Source organism: Micromys minutus (assembly GCF_963924665.1).
Source record: "Micromys minutus genome assembly, chromosome: 29".
NCBI classification, from domain to species: domain Eukaryota; kingdom Metazoa; phylum Chordata; class Mammalia; order Rodentia; family Muridae; genus Micromys; species Micromys minutus.
Window position 1 is genome coordinate 2,431,021 of NC_137964.1, and position 25,100 is coordinate 2,456,120.

The 25,100-nt window shown below is 41.5% G+C and overlaps 1 protein-coding gene across 2 annotated transcripts in view; it reads right to left on the bottom strand.

Annotated features, from left to right (window-relative positions):
• RNF216 (ring finger protein 216) overlaps positions 1-25,100 on the bottom strand; it is a 110,197-nt gene that overhangs the window by 65,558 nt on the left and 19,539 nt on the right. For both annotated transcript variants that reach the window (XM_080940659.1, XM_080940658.1), the window contains exons 5-13: positions 24,248-24,324; positions 22,418-22,520; positions 20,885-21,049; positions 16,862-16,976; positions 16,118-16,257; positions 11,981-12,031; positions 10,560-10,697; positions 7,290-7,438; positions 6,749-6,827 (exon numbers count right to left, since the gene is read on the bottom strand). In XM_080940659.1, coding sequence (XP_080796785.1) covers positions 6,749-6,827; positions 7,290-7,438; positions 10,560-10,697; positions 11,981-12,031; positions 16,118-16,257; positions 16,862-16,976; positions 20,885-21,049; positions 22,418-22,520; positions 24,248-24,324 — 1,017 coding nt within the window. The remainder of the gene's footprint in view (positions 1-6,748; positions 6,828-7,289; positions 7,439-10,559; positions 10,698-11,980; positions 12,032-16,117; positions 16,258-16,861; positions 16,977-20,884; positions 21,050-22,417; positions 22,521-24,247; positions 24,325-25,100) is intronic.

Sequence of the window (25,100 nt, forward strand, 5' to 3'; positions counted from 1 at the left end):
CTTGCTGATTGCTAAGCTTGTGTAGATGGCTATAAACAGGAAAAGGCAGGTGAAAACTTTTTTTGGGGGCTAAGGGAAAGAAAACGAAAAGGTTTTAATTTATATTTTCTTCTCCTATGTGTGGGTAGTTATCTTTCTCCCGTTTAAACAGTCATTGCAAATAACAGCAACTGTGGGATTTGTTTAACTCACGGTGAGAAGATGAGGGCGTGAGCTAAACAGTATTTACCCACTGGTGCATTTTTCACTCTTGGAACCACACACACCTGTTGTCTGGATGTTTAGCTGTTTCTAGGACTAAAATGACATGTAAAGTTAGCAGAAAAGCCTATGTGTAACTGTTAAATATCATTTCAGGGTCAAGAAACCCATGAAGAACAGATGTATAGTGCTGCTCTTACAGAGAACTTTTTAAGATTAATTTTTACTTTATGTATGTAAGTATTCTGCCTGCAATACATGTATGTGCACTGTGTATGCTTGGTGCCCATGAAGCACAGAAGAAGGCACCACATCACTAGAATTGGGATTAAGGACAGTTTAGAGGTGCATTAGTAACTGAACCCAGGTCCTCTGCAAGAGCAGCAAGTGCTGTTAACTACTGAGCTATCTTTCTAACCCCTGCTATAGGAAATTTAAAAGTGGAATTTGACAAAAAAATTTGAGCAAAACCAGTACAACTCTGAAACCTTTTGCTACTGTGCTACTGTGTTGGTTATTGCTTGTCTGACGGACGGATGACTTCCAGTTATGACCTTGGGGCTTTGCTTTGGGTTCTAACTCTACCACTGTATATCACCTGATGTCAAGTTTCCGTGTCCACTTAGCAATCTCTCTGTAGTGACCACCAGTGAGTCAGGAGATCTGTTCCTTCCAAATTGTACACACAGAAAGCCCAGTAACACCACAGCACCAGAGACCTGAAGCTCTTTAGTAGAACCTCTGGAAACTGTAGGAAGAGCAGACCACATTCATAACAAAGACTTCCTATTCTAACTCCTCCCTTTCTGACTCCAATGTAGTAGGATTTTATCCCAGTAAGTTGAACCCTTACTTATAGGCTTAAGAATCTTTTTGTCACCAAGACTTTTGGTTCTTGTCGCTGTAACTTCCTGATTTAAAGGTCCTCTCTGACAGAAGAAACATGAAAATGAAGCTTCATCATCTGTGGATGATAATGTGAAAGGTTGGTTTAGTCCAGGTATCAGCAGACTCACTAGGTTGCCCCATTAGTGTGTGGCCAGTTAAGTGACAATGGCCTGGTACCACAGCTGGAGTTGTTTTGGCAATGACAGCTGGATAATTTATATTCTCTCCACACAGCCATTCAGCTACTGCAGGCAGCTGCAGATTCCTGCCTTCTTTTTCTTTTAAAACAAACCAAGCAACCACCCAACCAACAAGCTGGTTTACTGCAGATGTAAATTTTGCTAATATTTCATAGACATTATAGTAAAGAGCACTGAAGGTTGCAGAGGATGGCATGGTACCCGACAACTGTAAACGAGAACAACAGGGAAAAGGATGTGTAGGTGGAAATTGACAAATAAGCCAAACTCAAGTGATCTTGGGCAGCAATGGGTAATTACACAACCAGGTCACATTCTCAGTGTGCACAGAAAGAATCCAAACAAGATTTTCTTCATGTTATTTTCATACAACTCTTGACACTGGCTGTCTTTCCTTCCTTAGTACTTGCTTACTATGGACTGATGAATCTATACCTCAATTCTCTGGCCAACTTTCTACAGAGCTCTATGTGTACTGTAGAATACAAAGCAGACTTGTGGGTTTAAGAGGGTAGAAAGAGATTCAAGAGGAAGATGTTTGTACCTAAGAAAAAATATTCCATACATTATTGGAAACCATCTCAGAACCTGTCAAAATTTACCTTCTTCCACTCCATCATCAAACACACACTTATCCACTGCTGAAAGCAACATGCTGAATCAAGCTGATGAATGCTTTATATAAGATTACATGAGGGAAATGAAGGTCCAGACACATCCATCCCATCACATCAATGAGAGCCTGTCTTCAGGGATTCTGGGTACTAAGTCTCTTCTAGATAATGCATCACCATCAACACCTTATCTCAGAGTGACAGGTTCCTGAAACTCCAACTGGAGTGTAGCTTACTGGCAAACACTGCAATGAGAAAGCAGATGCCTTTGATCTTACATAGGACAAAATTAGCTCATGGCTCATTTTTTACACATGTGAAATCCTCAAGGATTAACTGCCTGTTCAGCCATCTTGCTGAAGAGAAAGGATGCCACCAATAAAACTGGGGCACGTACAAAGGAAAAGGCAGATGTGCTAATAGCACAGGTATCTCTGCTGTGAAATCCAAATGCAGGCAGTGGTTTGCTTTAGCACTAACCTGAAAGAATTCTGTCAATGCTGCTTACAAGACGGTTATGCTGACACATCTATTTTGGAAATACGCATGGGGGAAAAAGGCACTTTTCTTGTGAAACACTAGTGCCATCTAGTGGCAGCTTGTTCCACAGTTCACACAAAGCCTAGCATGGATACCTCTCTGCAGTCTATTTATTATAGGTTTGGTTTGATCTCCACAGACACTTTCCTCCAAGAGCAGAAAAAGAACCTACAACAAGAGTGGCATTATCTATAGGTAACGGTTACTTTCTGAAGCAGATGGTCTTGGAAGCTATACTATCCTGTACTGCATTCTTCACTGTGGCACTGCAAATAAGATGAAGAAACAGAAGGAAGATCTGAGAACCAGCCAACATTTGCACAGTAACCATCTCCCTTCTGGGCCACTGTCCTTTCAAAACTGCATCAAACTCCAGATTCTAAGCTCCTTCTTCAACATCAGTCTTTTCAGATTTGGTGAGCTAGTCACTTAGCAAATGTGCACTGAGAACCCTACTGGTAGGCACCAGGGGAAAAACAGTCTAGATACTTTACTTCAATCTTGAAACCACTACATGTACAAAGCAACATCAATTTTTTTCTGCTGAAATACCATGAGATTCCCATTAAATCTGATGCAGTGATCAAAGCAGAAGACTCACTTGAACCTTGCCTTACTCACATCCAACCTCTACCTATACAATCCGGGCCTGGGATTACGCTGAGCTTGTTCCTCTTCTCTAGATTCCCAGCCAGTTCTGATCCTTGGGATCTGAAACTGGTACTGAGACAAACATGAAGCTTTGTAGCACCAGAGCCATTTCTCAATTATGGCTAAAGAGTGTAGTTTCCTTCCCATCTTAGCAGGGGAAGACGCAGTGAACTAAATGCCCTGTCCTTTGCAAAAACTGTGAGAACACATGAAGTGAAGTCCATTATGAACTGCTAGCTATAAGCAAAATGCTGTATAAGCAGGTATCAAGAACTTTTCATGTGGCCTGATTCAAGCTACTCACTACACAGTAATTCCTATTTTCCCCATGCCCAGACCTGGCAATTTCTGTGCAGATTCCTGCTACTTGCATCTGGCTACTTTAAAAACTGCATGTGAGTGAAGGAATCATGCCGCATCCATCCTCCTGGAACTTGCTAATTTCACTTAGGATGATGTCTTCAAAGCACATCTTGTTATTTCATAAAACAGTATTTCTATCTCAAGGTGAAGATCATCCCATTAGATACATATACTATAGTTGTTAGCCACTAATCTGTGAATGGTCATTCAATGGTTTCTGCTTTACAGTAATGGTGGACAATGCTGCAATTAACATGTGTTCTATGAGGCATCAAAGAGTGCAGGTTCCTTTCCATAGGCCTTCTTTCTGCTTTGATCCCTTTGAGGTGTAGAAGTCTAGTTTGATGTCATTCATCTGTCTATTTTTACTTTTACTGCTTTCTTTTTGGTGTCATATACAGGGAATCAGTACCAAGAGATTAGCAATGTTAGGAAGTTTCTTCTGTTTTGTTCTTAGAGTTTTATAATTTCAGGACATAAATTTAAATCCCTAGTTCCACCCAGTGGCGGTGGTGGTATACTCTTTAACCCCAGCACTTGGAAGACAGAGGAGGCAGGTAGATCTCCAGAGGGCTGCCTAGTCTACAGATTTCCAGGACAGCAACCAACGAAACAAACAAAAAACTACAACCTTTAAGTCCTGCTGGATGATGATGGCACATCCCTTTAATTCCAGCACTTAAGAGGGAGAAGAAGGTAGATCTCTGAGTTCAAGGCCAGCCTGGTCTACAGAACAAGTTCTAGGACAGCCAGGGTCACACAAAGAAGTTCTGTTTTGAAAAACAAAATCAAAAAAGTAGTCTAGTACAAGTAAGATGGCTCAGTGGGAAGAGGAACTAAAACCAGGCCCGACAGCCTGAAAGGGTTTTTGTTTATTTACTTCTATTTTATATGTAAGTGTTCCAGCTGCACGTGTGAAACTGTAGTTTTGTAGCATGCTTTGAAATAAAATCTGAGAACTCCAGTTTTGCTGTTTTTCAAGGTAGTGTATGTGAGGCTCTGGGTTCCATTAATAGCACAAAAAAAAAACCCCAAACCAATTGTGAACAGATAACTTTCCCCGTTTTTGGTAAGAGTAAAAACGTTTTTTTTTTTTCTTTAGGGCCTCTGATATCATGCTGAACAGATATGAAAAGAGCTGGTGCTACTATACTTTAGCTCTTTACTGTCCCTCAAGGACTGATATTATCACATCCTTAGGTTACTGGAGGCAGAAGTACACAGAGCATGTGTGCTTGAGTGTCTGATACCACAGAAAGGGACTGTGGGACTCTTGTCACTTCCTGATCCTTAGCTGTAAGGTGACTGGTTTTGCTCAAAAGCTTCTGTTATGACATTCTGCCTTTACCAAGGCCAAACACAACAGAAACTTGTAAGTAATTAACCTTCAAAGCAGGTGAAATAGGTCCTTTCTCTTGGTAAGCTGGTTATTTCGAGCATTTGTAACTAATACAACTTCTCTCGTTCTTGATCTCAGCAGAGAAACTTTTCCTATACTTGAATTGTCCTGTGTTCTTACTGATGATTTCTAGTTTCACTCCATGTGGTCAGAAAAGACACCTGGCCTGGTATAATGACAATCTTAAGTCAGTACTTGCATTGTGACCTATCATTCTGTCCTGGAGAAAGCTTCAGGTATGCTTGTAAAGGGCTCTTTTGCTTCTGATAGGCAGAAAATATTCTGTTAGATCTGTTAGGTCACCCAGTCCAGAATGTCACCGAAACTTGCATCTTTCTTAGTCGTCTTCTGTTGGGCTGTCTATCCGTCATAGATCTTCAACTGTTTGTATGTGGCAATCTATTACTTCCTTCAGTTCTATTCATATCTGCTTTGCATGTTTGGGCATTGACACTGGGTGCATATCGTCAGTCATCTCTTGGTACCTATGAACTAGATCAAGGCCCCTGTGTGGTCTGAATGAGAAATGTCCCACTGGCTCAGCATTTGAACACTTGGCCTCAGCAGTGGTGCTGCTTGGGGGAGGTTTAGGAGGAGCAAACTTGCTGGAGAAAGAATGTCACTGGGGTGGCTTTGAGATCATATAGCCTTATCCTATACTATAGTTTGCACTCCCTGCTTCTTGTTTACTGTTGAAGGCGTGATCTGTCAATTTTCTGCTTCTGCCACCATACCTCCTTGCCACAAGGAATTTTTCCCTCTGAAACCATAAGCCCCAAAACATTTTTCCGTCTATAATGTGTCTTGGCCATGGTGTTTTATCATAGCAATAAAAAAGTAACTAATAACTCCTCTGGATACCCAAGTCTGTCGACACTCTGGTCCTTTATAAGAAACTGCAACAGCATTTGTACATAACCTATGCACATCCTCCCATACTTGAAATAATTCCTTATATGTAATTATTAGAGGTGTGAGGGAAGATGCCCTTTATCATATGTTTAATGTAGAAGCCATTTTCCCTCCGGTATTTTTATCTGTAGTTGGCTGACTACACAGGTACAGATTTCATGAATATGAAGGCTGATCATGATTTATAACTGGTTGTCTTCCTGGCATGTTGGCCCTTTTAAGTTGTGCTATAATTCCCTTGTTTTTCAGTTGAGAGTTTTTTCTTTAAGTGTATTTTGTGGAAGTATGGCCAACCTGCACTCTCACACTCTCTCTCTCTCTCTCTCTCTCTCTCTCTCTCTCTCTCTCTCTCTCTCTCTCTCTCTCTCTCTCTCTCTCTCTCCTCAAAAGATTTATTTATTTTAGGTATGTGAGTACACTGTAGCTGTCTTCAGACACACCAGAAGAGGGCATCAGATCCCATTACAGATGGTAGTGAGCCACTTTCTGCTCTGGCCTCTCTTGAAACGACTGACTCTTAAGAAAGGAAACTCAAGTGAGAACCTACAAGTTATGACATAGTGCTTAGCCTTTAATCAAAGAAGTGTCACTTGGACTCTGAAAATTACAGGAAGTGTGTGTGTGTGCACACGCGCACATGCACAAGCGTGCACTCACTGTATTTGAGCATAGGACAGGGAAAAGAACAAGCAAAATACACGACAAAGCAGAAGAAAACACATTTTGTATTATAGCATCTGTCTTTTATAAAATGACATAGAAGAGAAATTCTGAGCTTTGCAACTGGAATTCCACAAGCAATTTCAGCTCTGAAACTATGCCAACTACTATCACAAATCTTCACTTGCTTCATGAAAAGAAGAGGCAAACTATTCTTATACATCAGCATGCAGATCACAGAACAACCTACATGGGCTGCCAGACAGTGCAAGCTAAAACTCAAGCAATGTGCTAGAAAAAAAGCCCACTGTCTTCCTTACCTTTCGGCAGCGAGGGTTAGGGCAGCTGAACCTCTTCACATCGCTGTCCAACAGAGCAGGGAAGCTGCAGGAGGGACACCTGGAATAACAAGAAAGTGACATCACTCAAGATGGTTAAAGTGGGTCTATGGGAATGTGCTATCAAGATGGAGGGTTAAGCAAGGCAAACAATACTTTGTATTTCTTCATTATCACTACAGCCTAGACTGAGCTGCCTCCTATACTTGCATTTACAAGAAAAAACAGAAACACCATCCCAAAGTCTAAACTTGCTGTCAACCACACACATACCTCAAGCTTTCAAGGATTCCTCATAACCACTACTTTTCCTCCCTCCCAGGGCTCAGTGATTCGCCCACAGGATAAAACATTAGGTGATAAGTAAGGTGTGTAGGTAGAGTCCACAGATAGATGTTTTCATTATAAAGTCTAATCGATTGTTTGATTTCTTAGTAAGAAGTACCAGAAAATCCAGACAGAATCTTCTTGCTTGGTAAAAGCAGACTTTACCTTGGGGAATGAGTGGATTCTCAGAACTCACCGGACAAGCTCATCAGCATAGGCTGCTGTGACTTCTTCTTCGGCTTTCCGTTCATAGTATTTGTACAGAATGGTCTGGGGGAGCACCTTCTCCAGTTCACTGGTTGGGAAGGAACATGTGCAGCTGCCTTCCATGCAGCTGAGTTCTGACTAGAATAAAGTAAGCAAGCAAAGCAAAAAGTTAACCAGGGAAATCAGAAAAACAAAGAGTAAAAGATATCAAACATCTTTCAAGAGAAGGCACAAGAACAGAAATATGAAGGTAGCAAAGTCCTTCTCTTAAGAAGCCATTCTTTAAACTTAAAGAAGACATCAGTCAGAGCATAACGACCTTCTTTGATCCTACCAGAAGACTTCCAGCAGCCCAAGAAGGAACAACAGTGGCTACGGTGACACAACTCAGTGAGCTGGAAGAACCTGGCTTCAGTGTCTGAAGAAAGCTGCTTCCCTTGTAGAGTCTGCAAAGCTGGAGACCCTCTGGGAAGGGAAGGGGAAGGTGGTAGCTGGGTATGAAATGGGGAGGGAGTGGTTCTGGTTTCTACTCTGACTTTCTCTGGAAATCAATAGCAAGGGAAACGTTCAGGGACAGCAGAGCTCAAGTGTGGCCTTGAGTGAAGACCTGAAGCAAACTTTGCATATAGACTAGCAATATCCCCATCTCCTCTTCCCACTCATGCTGGAATGAGGGCAACTTTATATCCACATCCAGTGAAAATGCCTTAGAATGTCAGGCACCCAAAATCAACATTTAGCCTATATGCCCATGGCTCAAAAAGCTTTCAAACACATCATTACTAAGAATGTTACACAGAGAAAGTCTGTGTTTCTTAAAAACCAAAAAGAAAGGAAAAAAGGGGGTGGGGAAACTTGCTACATCTGAAGAACCGTAAGAATAAAAAGGCAGATTCCAAAAAGAACACATGACTTTAGTCCACTCCACATCTTCCTTTATCCAGGGGAAGAAGCTGAGGCAGATTTTACCAGGTTTTCTGTTTATGCCTTTTTGGTCTAGGACCCCCACATGGCTTCTATCTATGAGTTCTCTTTGGTCTCTTCCAAACTGCATATATATTTTGATTTTTCAATCATGGTTCCCAAGGCCCCTATTACTTCCTCACTGACTAGAATAAGGTTAAAAGTATTTGACCTTTTGTCCTTGGTTCCAGAAGCAGCTTCAAAACAACTTTGAGTAATAAAGTTGAGAGACCATTATTTGCTATAATGCTGGGTACTGTCAGCCTGTGCAAACAGTCCCTTTGACCCTTTCATGCCTCTCTTTCAACTGTTCCTTTTTCCTCCCCAAAGCAGGCCACAAAATTTCTCTTCAAGACCAATCCAAAAAAAACTACATATGCTGTAATTCTTTCTTGTCTTTTTGTATTGGAGCCAGCCAATAAAGCAATTCTCTAAACTTGTTATGTGACCTTCAATTTCAAATGGGGTCACATCACAGAGAGGCCAGGAAGGGTCTGAATACAAAAACCTTGGCGGTTTCTCTGACTATCAGGCTCTTGTCTAATTATTTCTATAAGCTGTTGATACTTCAATCTTATCCATGTAATAAGGAATCCTTAAAAATTCAAAAGACAGGATATGGAGAACTTCTGGGTGTTCAAGACCAGAGGCTTACAGGAAGTGGATCAAAACTCCATTCCCTTGCTGGGATGGTGAGATTTCCAAACTCTGACAGAGACGGAGCTTATATATTAGCTTGCTCACTCTATCTACCTAGCTACCCCTCTAACTACCCCTCTACCTACCAACCTACCTATCTACCAACCAACCAACCAACCAACCAGCCTATCTACCTACCAGCCTCCTGATCAGTCTGTTGACCTAGAGCTTTAGAACAACATTTGTAACGAACTTGAAGTATAAGCATTTCTCTGAGTTCTGATAACTTCTTTAAATAAGTCAACCAGGCCTAATGAGCAGGTCATGAAAACCCCAGTTTGTAGTCAAGAGATTGATGGTCCAGGATGAGTCTTCATTTTATTTGAGCATATGAAAGTGCATTAGCCTTTTCTCACATACTTAATGGTTTTATAGTTGCTTTAAAAAGACACAGTAAATCTAAGATCGTATTTCTCCAAAGTCCATTTTACTTAACACCAGCAAATCAATATTAAAAGGAACTGAGTAGTATTTTATGTCTCCTCTAGCAACCATAGCAAAGTAAAAGTGAGCCACTGGCATAAGCCTGTAATCCAGCTGTAATCTAGGCAGGAGGGTCACAAGTTCAAGTCCAACCTGATCAATTTAGTGAGACACTGTCTCCAAGGAAAACTAACTAAAGTAGGACTGGAGGTATAGCTTAGCAGTACAGTATTGGTCTAACATGTTCAAGACTCTGTGTTCCCCAGTACTGATGGACAAGAGGAAAGGAAAAGACGAGAGGAGACAGAGGGAAAAAGTAACACAGTGACTGAGAACGTGGCCATGGCCTTTTATTTTTATAGATGCTCACATGTGGTACTGTACTTGTGTCACCCGTACACCCAATCTGTCCAACATCCTGTACCTATCACTTCTCAGATGTTTGGCCTCTTATTCTTTAGAGGTGTGTGTGTGTGTGTGTGTGTGTGTGTGTTCTCGCGAGTGTGCACATACAAAATATAACCTTATAAATAGCCTTGAATATCACTGCTTATATGACCCATCAGCATTGTATACTTCCTATGATTCACTGAAAATTTGCCGTGGGTGTGTAAATCCTGAGACAAATCTGACTTGATAAATAATTATACCCTTTAAAAATTGAAATTCTAAAAGACCAGGAATACTGAGAAACACTCTTTGAGGACAGGCAGGGAAAGCCTCAGCCTCCAGCTTGGACGTGTGCATCTCTTTCCACTAGCAAGCAAGTAAGTGTATTGCACACACTGTGAGTCAATTCAGGTTTGAAATTACCCATCTGTGGAGATTAAGGAATCTATAGGTTGAAGCCTCTGGACCATCGATCTCTTGACTACAAACTGGGGTTTTCATGACCTGCTCATTAGGCCTGGTTGACTTATTTAAAGAAGTTATCAGAACTCAGAGAAATGCTTATACTTCAAGTTCGTTACAAATGTTGTTCTAAAGCTCTAGGTCAACAGACTGATCAGGAGGCTGGTAGGTAGATAGGCTGGTTGGTTGGTTGGTTGGTAGACAGGCTGGTAGGTTGGTAGATAGGTAGGCTGGTAGGCTGGTAGGTAGGTAGGTAGAGGGGTAGTTAGAGGCGTAGCTAGGTAGATAGAGCGAGCAAGCTAATATACAAAGACACACTTACCTTTCCAGATCCAAATACTGCCTCTTGGGCATATCTGATGAGACATTCTTTGCAGAACAAGTGAGCATCAGCGCACTGTGTCAGCTCCTCAAATGGAAACTCCCCATAACAGCAGCGGCATTCAATCAGCTGGCCATCCTATAAGCCAAAAAAGATATATGTTAATGCCCCCATAAACCACACAAAGAAGTAAGGTCTCATCTACAGCCATACACAGTTCTTTGCCCCAGACACACAATAAGGTCAACACCAACTCCTATGAGACATCAAATAACAAGAAACATTTCTGCTGTCTAAACCTAGCTCAGACCCTGGGTACCATGGCAATGTAGAAGGACAGCTAGAGTCTGAGGCCACCCAGGGCTACTTATCACTCAAAAGTAGGTTAAAACAAAACAAAACAAAAACTGAAAGCCTAATGCAGGATATCAGTGTAACTACACCACTGAAGACAGAGAGAGCAGCCGCTTCAACAGATGCTGATGTGACTATAAAAGGGTTAACAGCATGACACTTTATCCCAGAAGCTTTCTAAGCTGGACTTTGTTCCTCTCATCAGAAGACAGGAGTGTGAAGAGACCTTAAGCCAGCCCTTGCTTTTGGCTAAGAGACTGAGGAAAGCAATTTGTCATATCCTTAAATACATGTAATGTCAGGTTTGCTGACGAGACAGAGCCAGTCTGCAGGCTGCTCAATCTCTGGTATGCAAGCAAGTTGGCAGATACAGCATAGAAACCCTGGCCAAAGCTACATACAGTAAATTGGAGTTCTACATTTCTTCCTAGAACTGACTAGTGGATTTCTGTAGCTTTTTGGGGAAAAAAAATTTTTAAATGTCTCTTTGCTTTATAATATTTTTGTCTCTATAAATTTTGTTTGTAGATTTTTCTTTTATTGGTCTCCTAACAATATCTTCTCTGGCTCACTTCAGCTCCCCTGACTCACTTGTCACCAACTGTTTTGGCAGTCTGCTAGCCCAGTTCACTTTCACCTCTTTTCTCATTCTGCTCTTTTCTAGCCCGACTCAACTTTCCTCCTTCTTCTCTGACCTACCCGTTTGTTTCCTGGACTTCTGCCTACGAATACTATTCTCTACAATTCTTTCCTCCCTCCTCCCTTCAACCTCTGCTCAATCTTATATCCCTTCTTGTTCTCAGAAGTCCAAGAGCCAATTGTCACTGAAAAACATAGGGTCATTTAAAGGGCCATATGGATTTTTGCTCATGCTCTTTAAGAGCACATCTATCTCCTCTTAGTTCTGCATTGGTCTTGTATAGAGCCTCCTCTAGCTGATGTTGCTGACTGTGACTTGAGTGAACTGCAAACTGACAGGTCAACAGGAGATTATATAAAAAAGTTTGCTTTCAGAAGCCCAAATGAGAAAACCCAGAATAAATTAACTTGGTGAGATTTCAAAATACCTTTTGATATTGTTCCTCATTCATCTGCAGGGCAAGCAAAAAGTCTTCATGCTAAAGAACAAAAGAATCACACATTCAGATACGAATGTAGAAGGAAACCATAAGTCATTAGCACTGATTTCACCTTATGCACATTATTAAAGGTATCTCTTTAGTTAACATTGTTTAGTAGATGAGAAAGCTACCAGAGCATAAATGTAGAGTGAATAAAGACACACCAACAGGGCTGGAGAGATGGCTCAGTGGTTAAGAGCACTGACTGCTCTTCCAGAGGTCCTAAGTTCAAGTCCCAGCAACCACATGGTGGCTCACAACCATCTGTAATAAGATCTGATGCCCTCTTCTGGTGTGTCTGAAGACAGCTAACTACAATGTACTCACATACATAAAACAAATAAATCAATCTTAAAAAAAAAAAGAACACACCAATACAAAACACTCTGGAATAGCAAAGAACAGCATAAGCAAACAGAAAGCTACATGGGACAAAAGCAAATTTGGCAGTACAATTTGCAGGTTAAGTTGGGAAGCAAGCTACATGTGTATTGCTGCAGAAGAAGGAAAATAGCTGACCATAAAGAAAGCAAGTGGTATAAACTCAACCGTAAAGTCCCTCCCCAACCCCCCCAGATAGGCCTCTCTATGTAATCCTGGCCTGGCTGTTCAAACTCATGAAAAGCATGTCTCCCTCCTGCTCCAGTGATTAAGGGAATAGCCACAATGCCTGGCCAAAACTTTAATTTCGAGACACAGTTTCACTACATAGCCTCGATGGTCTAGAACTTACTATGTAAATCAGGCTAGCTGCAAACTCATGTAGACCTGTCTACCCCTGCCTCCCAAGAGCTGAGATTAAAATTGTGTGCCACTATGTCTGTTCTGTCGTCAAGATGCCCTGAGGCATAAGTATGAACGCCTGACAATTTTCTAGCAGGCAATTTTGGAAATTGAAGAGGAGGACATCTATAGCTATGGTTGTATCCACGTGTGGTTATATGACTATGTCACATGGCTGTCAGGATGCACTGTCAAGTGAATTAGAAGGTGAAGAGCACGTTACTGATACCAATATCCGAGAGTGTGTGTGTGTGTGTGTGTGTGTGTGTGTGTGTGTGTGTGTGTGTGTAGAGGCACATGTCAGAACCCTTCACATAGGTTCTGGAGTCAAATTCAGATCACAGGCTTTATAAGTGTCTTTACCCACATCTCGCTAACCCTATTTCCTTTATTTTTTTTAAAAAAAAAAAGTATTTCCGTCTATCTTTTGAATAAGAAAGAAAGAAATACCCATACACATTTGCTTGAACTCTGTTAAGATAAACTAAAATGAGTAAGAATATAGAGGAAGTAAAAGAAGAATCTGGACATTTCCTACTTAATAGTTTAAACTTAAATCAAACTGTTACAAAACTGTTGCAAGATACCCTCCCCCACCATGTGCACAAAGGCCACTTCCCTAGAAGTAAATAACAGGCAAAAGTTTAATGGCATAACCACACTTGTTTCAAGTGACTTCATGGTTTTTGTTGTGTATTTTTCATTTTTGTTTTGGAGCATGGTCTTGTTAATGCTCTTCAAGCTGGTCCTGAGCTTCTGGGGTAAAAATTCCCCTGCTTCTGTCTCTCATGGGCCTGAGAGACATGGGTCTGTATCACTACGCTCAGCTAGCTGATTTTAAACTCTAATCTGGTGGGAATTTGTTAGGCCATTAAGAGTCAAGACTTTCTTTAGCAGACACAGACATATAGACATACACACCAAAAAAATGAAAGAAACAGTAAGACTGGTACATCAAATTCTAAACAGAAATCTGAGCATAAAAAACCCAATATAAAAGGAAAGCACTTCAGAGAAATTTTCCAGGTCTAGTTCTCTGCTGGATAGTTTTGTGTCAACTTGACACAAGCTAAAGTCATTTGAGAGAATGGGATCTCAATTAAGAAAACACCTCCATATGATCAAGCATAGACAAGCCTAGAGGGCATTTTCTTAATTAGTGATTAGATGGGGAAGGAACCAGCTCATTATGAGTGGTATTCCTGGATTCTACAAGACAGCAGGTTGAACAAGGCATGAGAAGCAAGCCAGTAAGCAGCACCCTCCATGGCCTCTGCATCAGCTCCTGCCTCCAGGATCCTGCCCTGTTTTCAGTTCCTGTCCTGACTTCCTTAGATGACGAAAGGTTATATGGTAATAATGTAAGCCAAACAAACAACTCCTCCTTATAGAAGTAACAATATAAAGTGTAACTAAGACAAAACCAGAGAAACCAGACCATTTCACCATGCCAGAAAGCAAAGATGTGGTCAGAGACTACCAGATTAGGACAATTTGAACCTAAGGTTAATAATGACTATAAATGGCAGATAATCCATTTTAAAAATCATTTTTTGGTTAGGTCTGTAATTTAATTTTATAGGCACTTTTCCTATATGCATGTCTGTATACTATATGTGGGTCTGGTATCCATAGAGGGCCAGAGAAAGTCACCAGATGCCCTGGGACTGGAGTTACAGACAGTTGTGAGCCACCATGTGGGTGCTGCGAATTGAGACTAAGTCCTTTGGAAGAGCAGCCAAGTGCTTAATCGTAATCTCTGAGCTATCTCTGCAACCTCCCATGGTGGTATTAACAAATGTGATTTTCTGATGGCTGGATGGATGAAGATGAACATTTTCTTCAAACTCTAATGTCTACTTGACATGTATAATTTTTCCCCACACATATATACCATCACTTCATTTTGAGAGAATATGTATCCAAATACTCAATTTTGATTAATCAGTAATTTTCCTTTCAGTTGTTTTCTTCTATGTTCTGTGGTGGTAGAGATAATTATGTGTGTGTGGGGGGGGGGATGCAGATTCAGCTACTCTCAACTCAGTTGACAAGCGCCTTTCCTCAGGGTAAGTTTTCACTGTAAGAGTATTCCTGGACTTCTCTTTTCTTACTCTACAGAATTACTTCAAAATTTGCTGGACAACAGCAACAAACACTACCTTGGCTTTCGTTATTAAAGATATTTCTATGAGAAAGTCATTTTTCTTTTTCTTAGAGATAGGGTCTTGGTATACAGCTTAAGCTGGCCTTGAACTTATGATTCCCTGACCTTAGTCTCCCAAGTGCAGGGACTACATGTGTGTACACCACCATGCCTGACTAACACTGGCATGTTCTATTATTTTCATGGTGGTCTGGGAATTGAACATAGGACCTGCTAAGTCAAATGTTCTCCCACTCAGCCACATCCTTGGCCTTCTCTTATTATCTAGGCTAGCCTTGAAAGTTTATTAATTTGGCCCTGGCTCCCAAGGTAGCAGGTATTACATTCCAAGACATGGATAATATTAGCATCTTAAAAAACATGAGTGCAGGGAGACTGCTCAGTCACTACTGCTTGCTACAAATTTAACATGGTTTAAAAAAAAAAAAAGGAGTAAATCCTATCTTTTAAGGAATGCGACCTAAGGTTGTATACACCTTTAATTCCAGGGAGAGGAAAGTAGATGCTTTTGAATTTAAATTCAGCCTGATTTGCACAGAGGATTCTAGGACATCCAGGACTACACAAAAAGAGACCCTGTCTAAACAAACAAACAAACTCGTGATCTCACAGGCTTGGGTCTCTGGGAACTCAGCACCCGAGGTTCATGCCTCTAACCTAAACAGCTGGAGTAATGAGGCAGGATTTCCAAGTATTCAATACCAGTCTGGACCCCACATTAAATAAATACCAGACTAGACTGGTTTACAGCATGACTTTCAAACAAACAAACAAACAAACAAACCAAAAGCCCTAAAAGCAAACTAAACTGTATTATGAATCACTCCAAAAAAGAAAATTTGGGGCTGGCATTGTAGCTCAGTGGCAGAATGCTTAGTGCCTAGTACAGGGGGAAAAAAACGAACCCTTCAACTCAAGATTCTCCTGCTTTAGCTTTCAGTGTTAGACTTAAGGGACGTGAACAAACACACCTTTCTTATAAAGGAGTGCACGTGGTACTAGTGATGAGCCCTGGCCCATCTGTATCCCTAGCACCAAAGGAACTCGTAATGCCAGTCATGCTCCACACTCCAACAGGCAGTGCAAACCAGAACCCCAAAACCATATTCCAAGATCAGAACACAGATTCCTACCTCTGCCATCTCTTTGATTTTCTGCTCATAGAATTCCTGCTCTTGCTGCACAGCTGGAAGGAGGGCCTGCTGGTCATAGGACCTACAGTGTCGACGCTTGTTTTCCAGAAAGAACATCCTCTTTTCTATTTTTATGTTACCTAGAAGACATATCACAAAGTGAAATCACAGGGACAACTACTCACTAGGAATTCAGGCCAACCATGCTGTCATTAACAACTTTAGCACTCCCCCAGTCCTGTAGCAGGGCACAGGGTTCCCACAACTCATCTTGCCACTGGAGACTGCATGCTTCATCAGGTTTAGTCTGTGGTAAGACTTTTCCTTCCACATTTTTTCTTTGTGAGCACCAACTGCAGAGCCTCTCTTATTCTGACAGCACTGCACCATGAGTACACATCTTATAAACCTTATAAAGATAGTGGCTTTAGAGTTTTGAACTATTACAGATAAAACTAGAATGGCCTGTGTTTGTTTATTGATCAGTCTGCCAGTCAGATATACAACCAATTCTCACATCTCAAAAGCAGTGTCTGTGCATGACTAGCAGCATTTCTTGTCAGTCCATACACAGAATAAGGTACCCAAGGAAGGGAAAACCAACAACTGCAGCTGCTGCCTCTACATTGTGCCTGTCCAGCCTTTGTAAACCCCCGGTTATACTATGCCCCACTTCAGTGACCTCAAAAAAGGCACTGTATTACAACTTTACATGCTGTCACCAACATTCAGCTTCCCCATTACCTTGTTCAAATTTGAAATCTATAAAAGAATACTGATTCATTTCTTTCCTTTTTTTCCGTTTTCCACTGGCTTCAGGTGACAGCTCCTGCCATTTTTTAATGGCATCAGAAAAGGCCTAAAAATCGAGAAGGGAAAGGTTACCATCATAAAGAACAAGTAAACAGGAGGCAATCTGTGAGGCTCATCTTCCCTCACAATGCCAGCTCTGCCCAGTGTACCACCACCTAAATGCTTTCTAACAGATTAAGAGGTGACCCAGGAAATGAAAACTATCCATGCATAAGTACAGCTAAGTTATAGGAATACTTGTGAGCAGCCCACAGAGTGTTTTTGGTAGCAGAGTCTGTCTAGCTTCCACTAAGCTTCCCTCCTCACAGATCAAGGCTCGTCACTGTATGTGACAGTGTGAAGTCCTTAAATCAGTGTCCTTCCCAAACCTGGCTTCATCATGTCTCAGATGTTTCCTAACAGCACTTAAAAAGACCTCAAACCTCTTTCAGCTCTTATCCCCACCCTCTTTGCTATTTCCTACCTACCCTCCCTTGGGGCATGAACACAATTGAGAAGCCAGGCTTCCAACACAACTTCTAAACAATCCATATTCTAACAAGGGGCCAAGCACATCTTCCCACCTGAGTCCTCCTGGCAACAAGACCTGCTAAAGCTCCCACCCACTCTTCCTCATTCCTTTGCAGGCCCTTCCTCCCCCACACTGTGAGCCCACTCTACCTGACATATCCTCTAGGTATCTCGATGCAGGTTTGTCTTTTGTAAACTGTTAGCTCTCAAAATCCCATCTGCAGCCATTTTTCTAACTTTTTCTGTCCATTCAAACATGTAACATTGGCTGTTATAAACACTACTCATTAGCGCGGCAACTTATTCTTCCCTCCAAAGCCTGTTTCTTCAGTTCCCTCCCTCTAGCAATGCCACCTTCTTCCTCGCCTACTGTTAAGTCCTCTATAAACATACTGCATTTTTCTTCTTTCACAGTACATCTCAGTCACAAGAGCATAATAATTTGCTTGCTTCTCTGCTTTATGTGACTTCTTCTACCAGACTGTGAGCCTCTGGAGGACAAGAGATGTTCCATAGGCTTCTAGAGGAAGGGCTAGCCCAAGTCAAACCTCAATAAGGCTAAATTTGCTGACACTACAGTCTAGGAATTGATGCTCCCTTCTTTGACAATGTCACCTAATACAGATTTGGAGAACCCCAAAGCCTGCTAAGGGTAACATCCACCATGCTACTTTTTTGCTCTCCTTTGGGTGTGCAATTTCCCATTCTTCTTTCTGGAATTTCCAAACATGAATGCACTAATCTTAAAGTCACAACTTAGTACTCAGGTGCTGGAAAGACACCTTAGCAGTTAAGAACAATGGCTGCTCTTAGAGGACCTGGATTTGATGTACAGCACCCACATGGAGCCTCACAACTGTCTATAACTGTGGCTGCAGGGAATCTGACACCTTCTTCTGACCTCCCCAGGCCAGGCAAGGATGTAGTAAATAGACACATATGCAGGTAAAACACTCACGTACTTTTTTTTTTTTAAATTGAAGATTCAGCCATTAAACCAGAGGTACTACTTGGAAAGTGAGCTCAGAGCTCCTGAATGGTGGTGCACTGGCTTGGTGTTGAAGAGAGAGAAGAAATTCCAGCCTGGAGCCCTAAGCAGATTGTTATATTTGTTTTACATAGCAGTGAGAAAGTCCCACTTAAAATGAGCATGCAGTACTTGTCAGGAAACCATTATCTTTTAAAATGTTGTACAGTTAGGTAAAGAGTCTCCAAGCTCTTCCTTTAACAGTCTGGTAAGGTTTTTAAGACATCTAAAACAAGGGCCAAAGTTGCCCTAAAAGATACCTAGAAGATCTAAAAGTAAAAGAAAAAAAAAAAAAGGAGAGTGATACTTAGAAAGGGTATACACCTGTATTTCCAGCGATTGGGGCAGAGGGCTGCTGAGGCAGGAGAATCGTGAGTTTCAAGCTAAAGGAGGCTACACAGCAGGTCCCTGCCTCAAAAGAGAGAGAATGAGGAATGGTACAATAGGCATGATGCCTTCAAGTCCAAGGGACAGAAAGAACCTTGAGCCTTGAAGAAAGGATAGGGGACACGCAACTCCTGCGGAAACTAAGGTGACTATGAAAGCCACATGACAGAAGAAATTCATGAAGCCTGGAGAAATGGGACACCCAGAGAGAAACCAACTTAAGAGACTAGATTAAATGACGGCCTGTAAGTGTTCATCTGATATCCCTGGTGCATGAGCTTGGGCAGGCAATGAGCAAACTGAATGATAGTCACTTTACAGTACAGTAACAACAACAAAAAGCTGAGTGGAAATCAACATTTCAAGCTGGAGAAGTTCATAGGCCTGAGTATGCAAACCTCAGGTGTCATGGTCAATCCTGGTTGAATCTAGAATCAACAAATGAGTCTAGAATCAACAACAACAAGAAGAACAAAAAGCTTCTGGACAGACATATAAGGGTATTTCCTGGAAGAAATTTCTGGGAGGAAATTAACTGAGATTTCCTAGAGTGGGTAGTACCTACCAGCAAGGGCCCAAGAAAAAAGCTGCTGGTTTTTGCGTTTTTGCCTCTGAACTTGCTGAAGAATGTATCTAGCCTACTGTCACCGCCACTCTTAATTTAACTACAAAATCCTGACACCCAAGAAAGAAAACATAATGAAGAGTACATTATCTGTCTTAATAGCAAATATATTCCCAAAGTAAACCCTGAAAACAGAGATTTTCAAAAAAGTATGTGTACAAAAAAGGGTGTATGAGCCAGGTTAATCCCAGCACTTCAGAGACAGTGGCGAGAGAATGTTTGAAGCCAGCCTGGTCTACAAGCCAATTTCAGGAAAGCCAGAGCTACACAGTGAGACCTTCCTCCCCAAAGCAAGCAGGGTGAGGAGGTGCCCTCCCTTAATCCCAGCATTTGGGAGGTAGAAGCAGAGGAATGTCAAGACCAGTCAGACTAAACAAATCTCAGGCTACACATCGAGACTGTCTCAAAAAGATAGATGTGTATGTGTGTAAGAGTTCTTATCATGAGAGAACTGAAAAAGGTTCAAATTGATTGGTTAAATATAAGCCTATGCTCAAACCATGAAGGCAAATGCTACAAAGCAGATCAAAGAATTGAGCTACCTCAAGAGAGCAGACGCAGCCTCAACCTGCCACTTTAAAGCTCATGAAGGCATTTAAGCAATAGTTGATTTTTTAAAAGGCCAATTTTTATGATACATGTATGGGGGCTCTGCCTAGATGCATGCATATCTGTGCACCATGTACATGCTGTGCCCACAGAAACCACAAGAGGATGCCAGATCCCCAGGGACTGGAATTACAAAGTATGCTAGGGCCAGAAGTAATTTAGGGAGACTACGTGAGCCAGGGATCAAAATCATAGCTTTACACTATCATCTAGTTCTTCTAATGAATGTACAAGAGATCCTTTCCATACTGCAAGAAACTGAAGCTCAGCATGTACCAGACATTTGCTCAAATCTCAGACATTGCATTGAAATTCAGGGAGGAAAAAGTTTTATCATATATAAGTTCCATAATTTTAGATAAAATGCAGGGGACACAGGGACCAGCTAAGAACACCTAGAGGTACAGATTACAAAAATTCAGACTCTTGAAACCTATAGGATCAAGAAAAAAATGAAGCAAAAGGGAGACCCTGAGAACCTATAGATGAAAGACTTAACCAACCGGAAACCCTTAACTAGGAGCTTGATATAGCGGAACAAACTATGAAACAGGTAGACAGAGGTCACACCCTGCTTTTCACAGAACAAATATCATCACAGAGGGCCTTGTGGAGACTTGAAATTTCCTGTTTCTAAGTAGCACTTCTCACTCAGTGATTCCTAATCAGTAGCTACTTCCCCTGAAAAACTCTGACGCTTTCTGCCATCACAAGCCACCCCAATCTCTGTAATCTATACCTCCTGTCTCTTCAGGAGAATCAAAGAATGACCCCAGAAGGAAGCCCAAGGGTGCACCTTTCGGGTGATTGCATAGTGTCCTTTGAGCTCATGTAGAGCCCACTTGATGTCCTGGCTGCTAAGCATCTTGAAATCAGCCATCAAGAGGTCAGCAGCTTGGATAAAGCAGCGCTGGTCAAGTGGAGTCAATTTGGAATAGTCAAAAAAGTCTATTTTAGGCAACTGAAATGAAACAAAAAGCATACAGTTAGAGGTGAGGTAGCACACTTATCCACGAGGACAGGGGAGGATGACAGACGCTGGCTACAAGGACTCAACAGTTAAGAACATTTGCTATTCTTCCAGAGAAGCTGGGTTTGATTCCTATGACACACCTCAGGCAACCCACAGCTACCTGTAACCCCAGTTTCAGGGACTCCATGCACACCACGGTGCACACACTCAGCCCCAGCCCACAGAAGTGACAGGATGAGAAGTGGTGGTGCATGTCTTTAACCCCAGCACTCAGGAGACAGGCAAGTAGGTCTCTGTGAGTTCGAGGCCAGCCTAGTCTCCAGACCTAGTTCTAAGTCAGCCAGGGCTACACGGAGAGACCCGTGTTTCAAAAAAAGCCAAGAAAAGCAAACAAAGCAAGCAACCAACCAAATCTTTAAAAAATGTATATATTACAAGAAAGAATCTTGTTTGGGCTCATAATTATTCTGTAGTGTGTCCAGACTGAAACAAAACTGAAGAAAGGTACTTACCTGTTGATTTTGGCACTAAAGGGTGGGGGTGGGTGTTGGTGACAGTTGTCTTGGTGAGTGCAAAGCCAGCAGAAGCTACACATTAAGAAATCATCTGGGTGGGGGTTTTTACTACACAACATACTCAACGTTAATGTAGATTGCAATTATTGACTAAATATTAAAGTTGTGAAACTTTTGACATATTAATATGGGATTTGGCTAAATGGGTTGAACACAAATTCTTTTGAGAATGGTTATTTGTGGGCTGTAGAGATGGCTCAGAGGTTGAGAGCAGTTCTCAGCAAGCACATGGTGGCTCCACAACCATCTATAATGAGATCTGGTGCCCTCTTCTGGCACATAGGTATATACGCAGGCAAAACACTGTGTACTTAATAAATCGTTGAAACAATGCTATGTGCATGCTGAAGTATTTGCAGGGAAGTGCAGCAATGGTTTTGCAATTGAGGATCAAAGTATTCTAATAAATAGCATTAAGAGACAGAGGTATACCAACAATAGAGAAGGTATACCAACAATTCATATTGAGTACTAAAATTTTATATAAGTTCATAATTATAAAACATTAAGAAAAACAACTATTAGAACAACACAAATAATACTAGCTAATTCTTTTCCTTTAACTTGCTGTGCAGGATTAAAGGCGCAAAGATTTGCTTAATTCTTTATGGGAATGGGATGATTTAAAAAAGAAACCTTCAGGGAGTGTGCGGACATGAAATGCTATTTTCCCTGTTTGCCTTTAAAGCCCTGTGCTAACAGCACTCTGTTGCTGTCAGGATGACAGGGAGGGCAGCAACAGCAGATCAGGTCCAAGTGGCAAAGCCACAGGAATACTTGCCTTCACATCATCCTGGCTAGCAAGCAGGCTACTGCTGGGGTGGATAATAATTCGGTCTTCTCTCTTTGGATAATCTGGGTTTTCCAGAAGAAAATTACAAAGTCTGCAAAAAACAAACAAACAAAAAACCCCACACAGTGCTACATAGTACTTTCCAAATCCCATACTTGCCCACTGAATCATAAAATACTTGAAGAGAAAAATGTCTCTAGACACACAGGACAAATCCCTACACTCAGGGGTCGAAGCAAGCAAGAGAGTTTTAAAATAGACACTGTTTCAACGCAGGGGAAGAAGTTGAGATATAGTAGTTGAGATATAGTATTCATGAAGAACTAGCAAATAATAAAGACATTAGTCCTCTGATTTCACTCTACAAGATATGGTGGCACAGACATGGGTCCAGCGCTCAGGAGGCTTAAGTCCTAAACCACTGAGGCTGCACACAGACTGGCTCACACAAAGCAAAAACACTGAGCACACTGACAAAAGCAGACTCCTCTGAGCTTTATCTTCAAGAAGAAGACACCGAAAGGAGTACCACCTAACTACATGGAAGAGCATAGAAGGAAAGTAGCCATTCTTCAAGAAAACGTGAGCACAGGAGTAAGTGTGTACTCACATTCACAATCAAACACATTTGCTATGAGGTTTAGTTGCTGAGCAAAATAAATGTCCTCTGTATCCTGTAGTAAAGCAAGCTTCCAGCCACTGAGTCAGTCTCAGCTCATTAACAAACTCCAAGGCTGATTAGCAGACCATGTCTTATAGGACAGATTCTCTTAGTAACAAACCCACCAGGCTTTTCTTTATTCACTGGTGAACATACTTCTCTACATCACTGTTGAAATACTTCAACGCTAAGATGAGATAGCACAAGCTAACCCACGATGATGTGTCAGTGGCTCTTGACAGAAGTTCAGCACAGCAGTCAAAGGTGAGGTTAGCCTGGGTGGGGCCTCAGTAACAGAAAGTGTCAGCTCATAAGGAATTAAGATTTCCTCTGTGTTTTCTCCTTTCCTTGCTATGGTGGACTTGTAGAACCCTGTCCTTAAAACTCTCACCCATTTCCTTTCTTGCCTCCTAACAGTAATGACAGATATGGCCAGAAGAGAACAGAGAAAAGGCATCCCTTTCTAGGGTCCTCTTCTCACTAAGGTGCCCGTAAGAGGACCTACAAGAGGGAACATATGCTGGGGACAAAGATAAGCTGGATATAGTGGCATACACTGCTAATCTTAGTACTCAGGAGGCAGAGGAAGCTAAATTCCAGGCCAGCCAGGGCTACACAGTAAGACCTGGCCTCAAAAAAAACAAATAAAAAACCAAGATCATTAAAGAGGCATAAAAACTAGCGGAAAATATCTCTTCAAAGTCTACTTCAGGACCTTTCTTTTCCCGGTCTGTTTGGTCATACAAGAACAAATGCTGTACAATTTCATACTTAATCAAATTCCCTGAGACTAAAAGAACGGTGAGCTTTGAGGCTGGGAGAGGAGATGAAGAAGTTAAGTGTTCAATGGATAGACTCTCAGTTTGAGAAGATGATACCATTTCTGAAGATCAACAGTTGAGAGAGCTATACAGTAATAAGAAATGTGTTTAATGTCATTTAACTATATGCTCAAAAATAGCCAAAATATTACCTATATTTTACCACCAAAAAGAGGAAAAGGGAGTGTGGTGGTCTGAACAGGAACGACCACCATAGAGCCAGGTGTTTATATATGCTTGGCCTATAGGGAGTGCCACTATTAGGAGGTGTGGCCTTGTTGGAGGGGAGAGGAAGGGAGGGAGGGAGGGAGGAAGCAGGCATGGTAGAATACTTACACATTCAAATCATAGTAATTTTTCAAATGAATTATCTCTTCAACATATCCAGTTGCTACATCTGGAAATCTTGCTTCCTAGGAAGAGTAAATATTATTCATATTTTGTTTTTTTAGAATGGTTTTAGAAGGAAATAAAAATCAAATGGCAGAAAGTATACAAAATGCCTAAAGACCTGAGGATGGCAGTTAAGCAGCTCTGTGACTGGCTTAGAAGTCAGCCCCTAGAGCTGCCTTTAATCTTAGCACTTGAGAGGCAAAGGCAAGTGGATCTCTAAATCTAAGATTGGCCTGGTCTATAGAGTGAGTTCTAGGACAGCCAGCACTACACAGAGAAAACATTGTCTTAAAAAGCAGCAACAATAACATCTTTAAAAATATCCATACAGGCACTAGCTGGAGAGGAGATTCAGGTTAAGAGCACTGGCTGCTTTTCCAGAGGACCCAGGTTCAATTCTCAGTACCCACATGGCAGCTTACAACTATAACTCTAGTTCCAGGGGATCTGACACCTTCACACAGACATACATGTAGGCAAAACACCAATGTACATAACATAAAAATAAATTTTCAGCTCCTAGTTCCCAGCTCAGAGGGCATGGATGAGGCCTACAAAGGCCTTTAAAGATCATCTATCCTGTCTCATTTAATAGCTCCACTCTCCATCCTTCCAACAAATACTGAGAATACAAGCTAGTGATGATAAAGGCACAAACCTCATGCCTGCCTTCAAGCTCACACCCCCACAGGGTCAAATAAAAAGACCTGGCAAATTAAGGGACCCAGGGAAGGCAAGCTCAGAAAGGCTAACCTCAAAAAACAAAGGCCCGCTTTGCTCCTACTGCAGACATCCT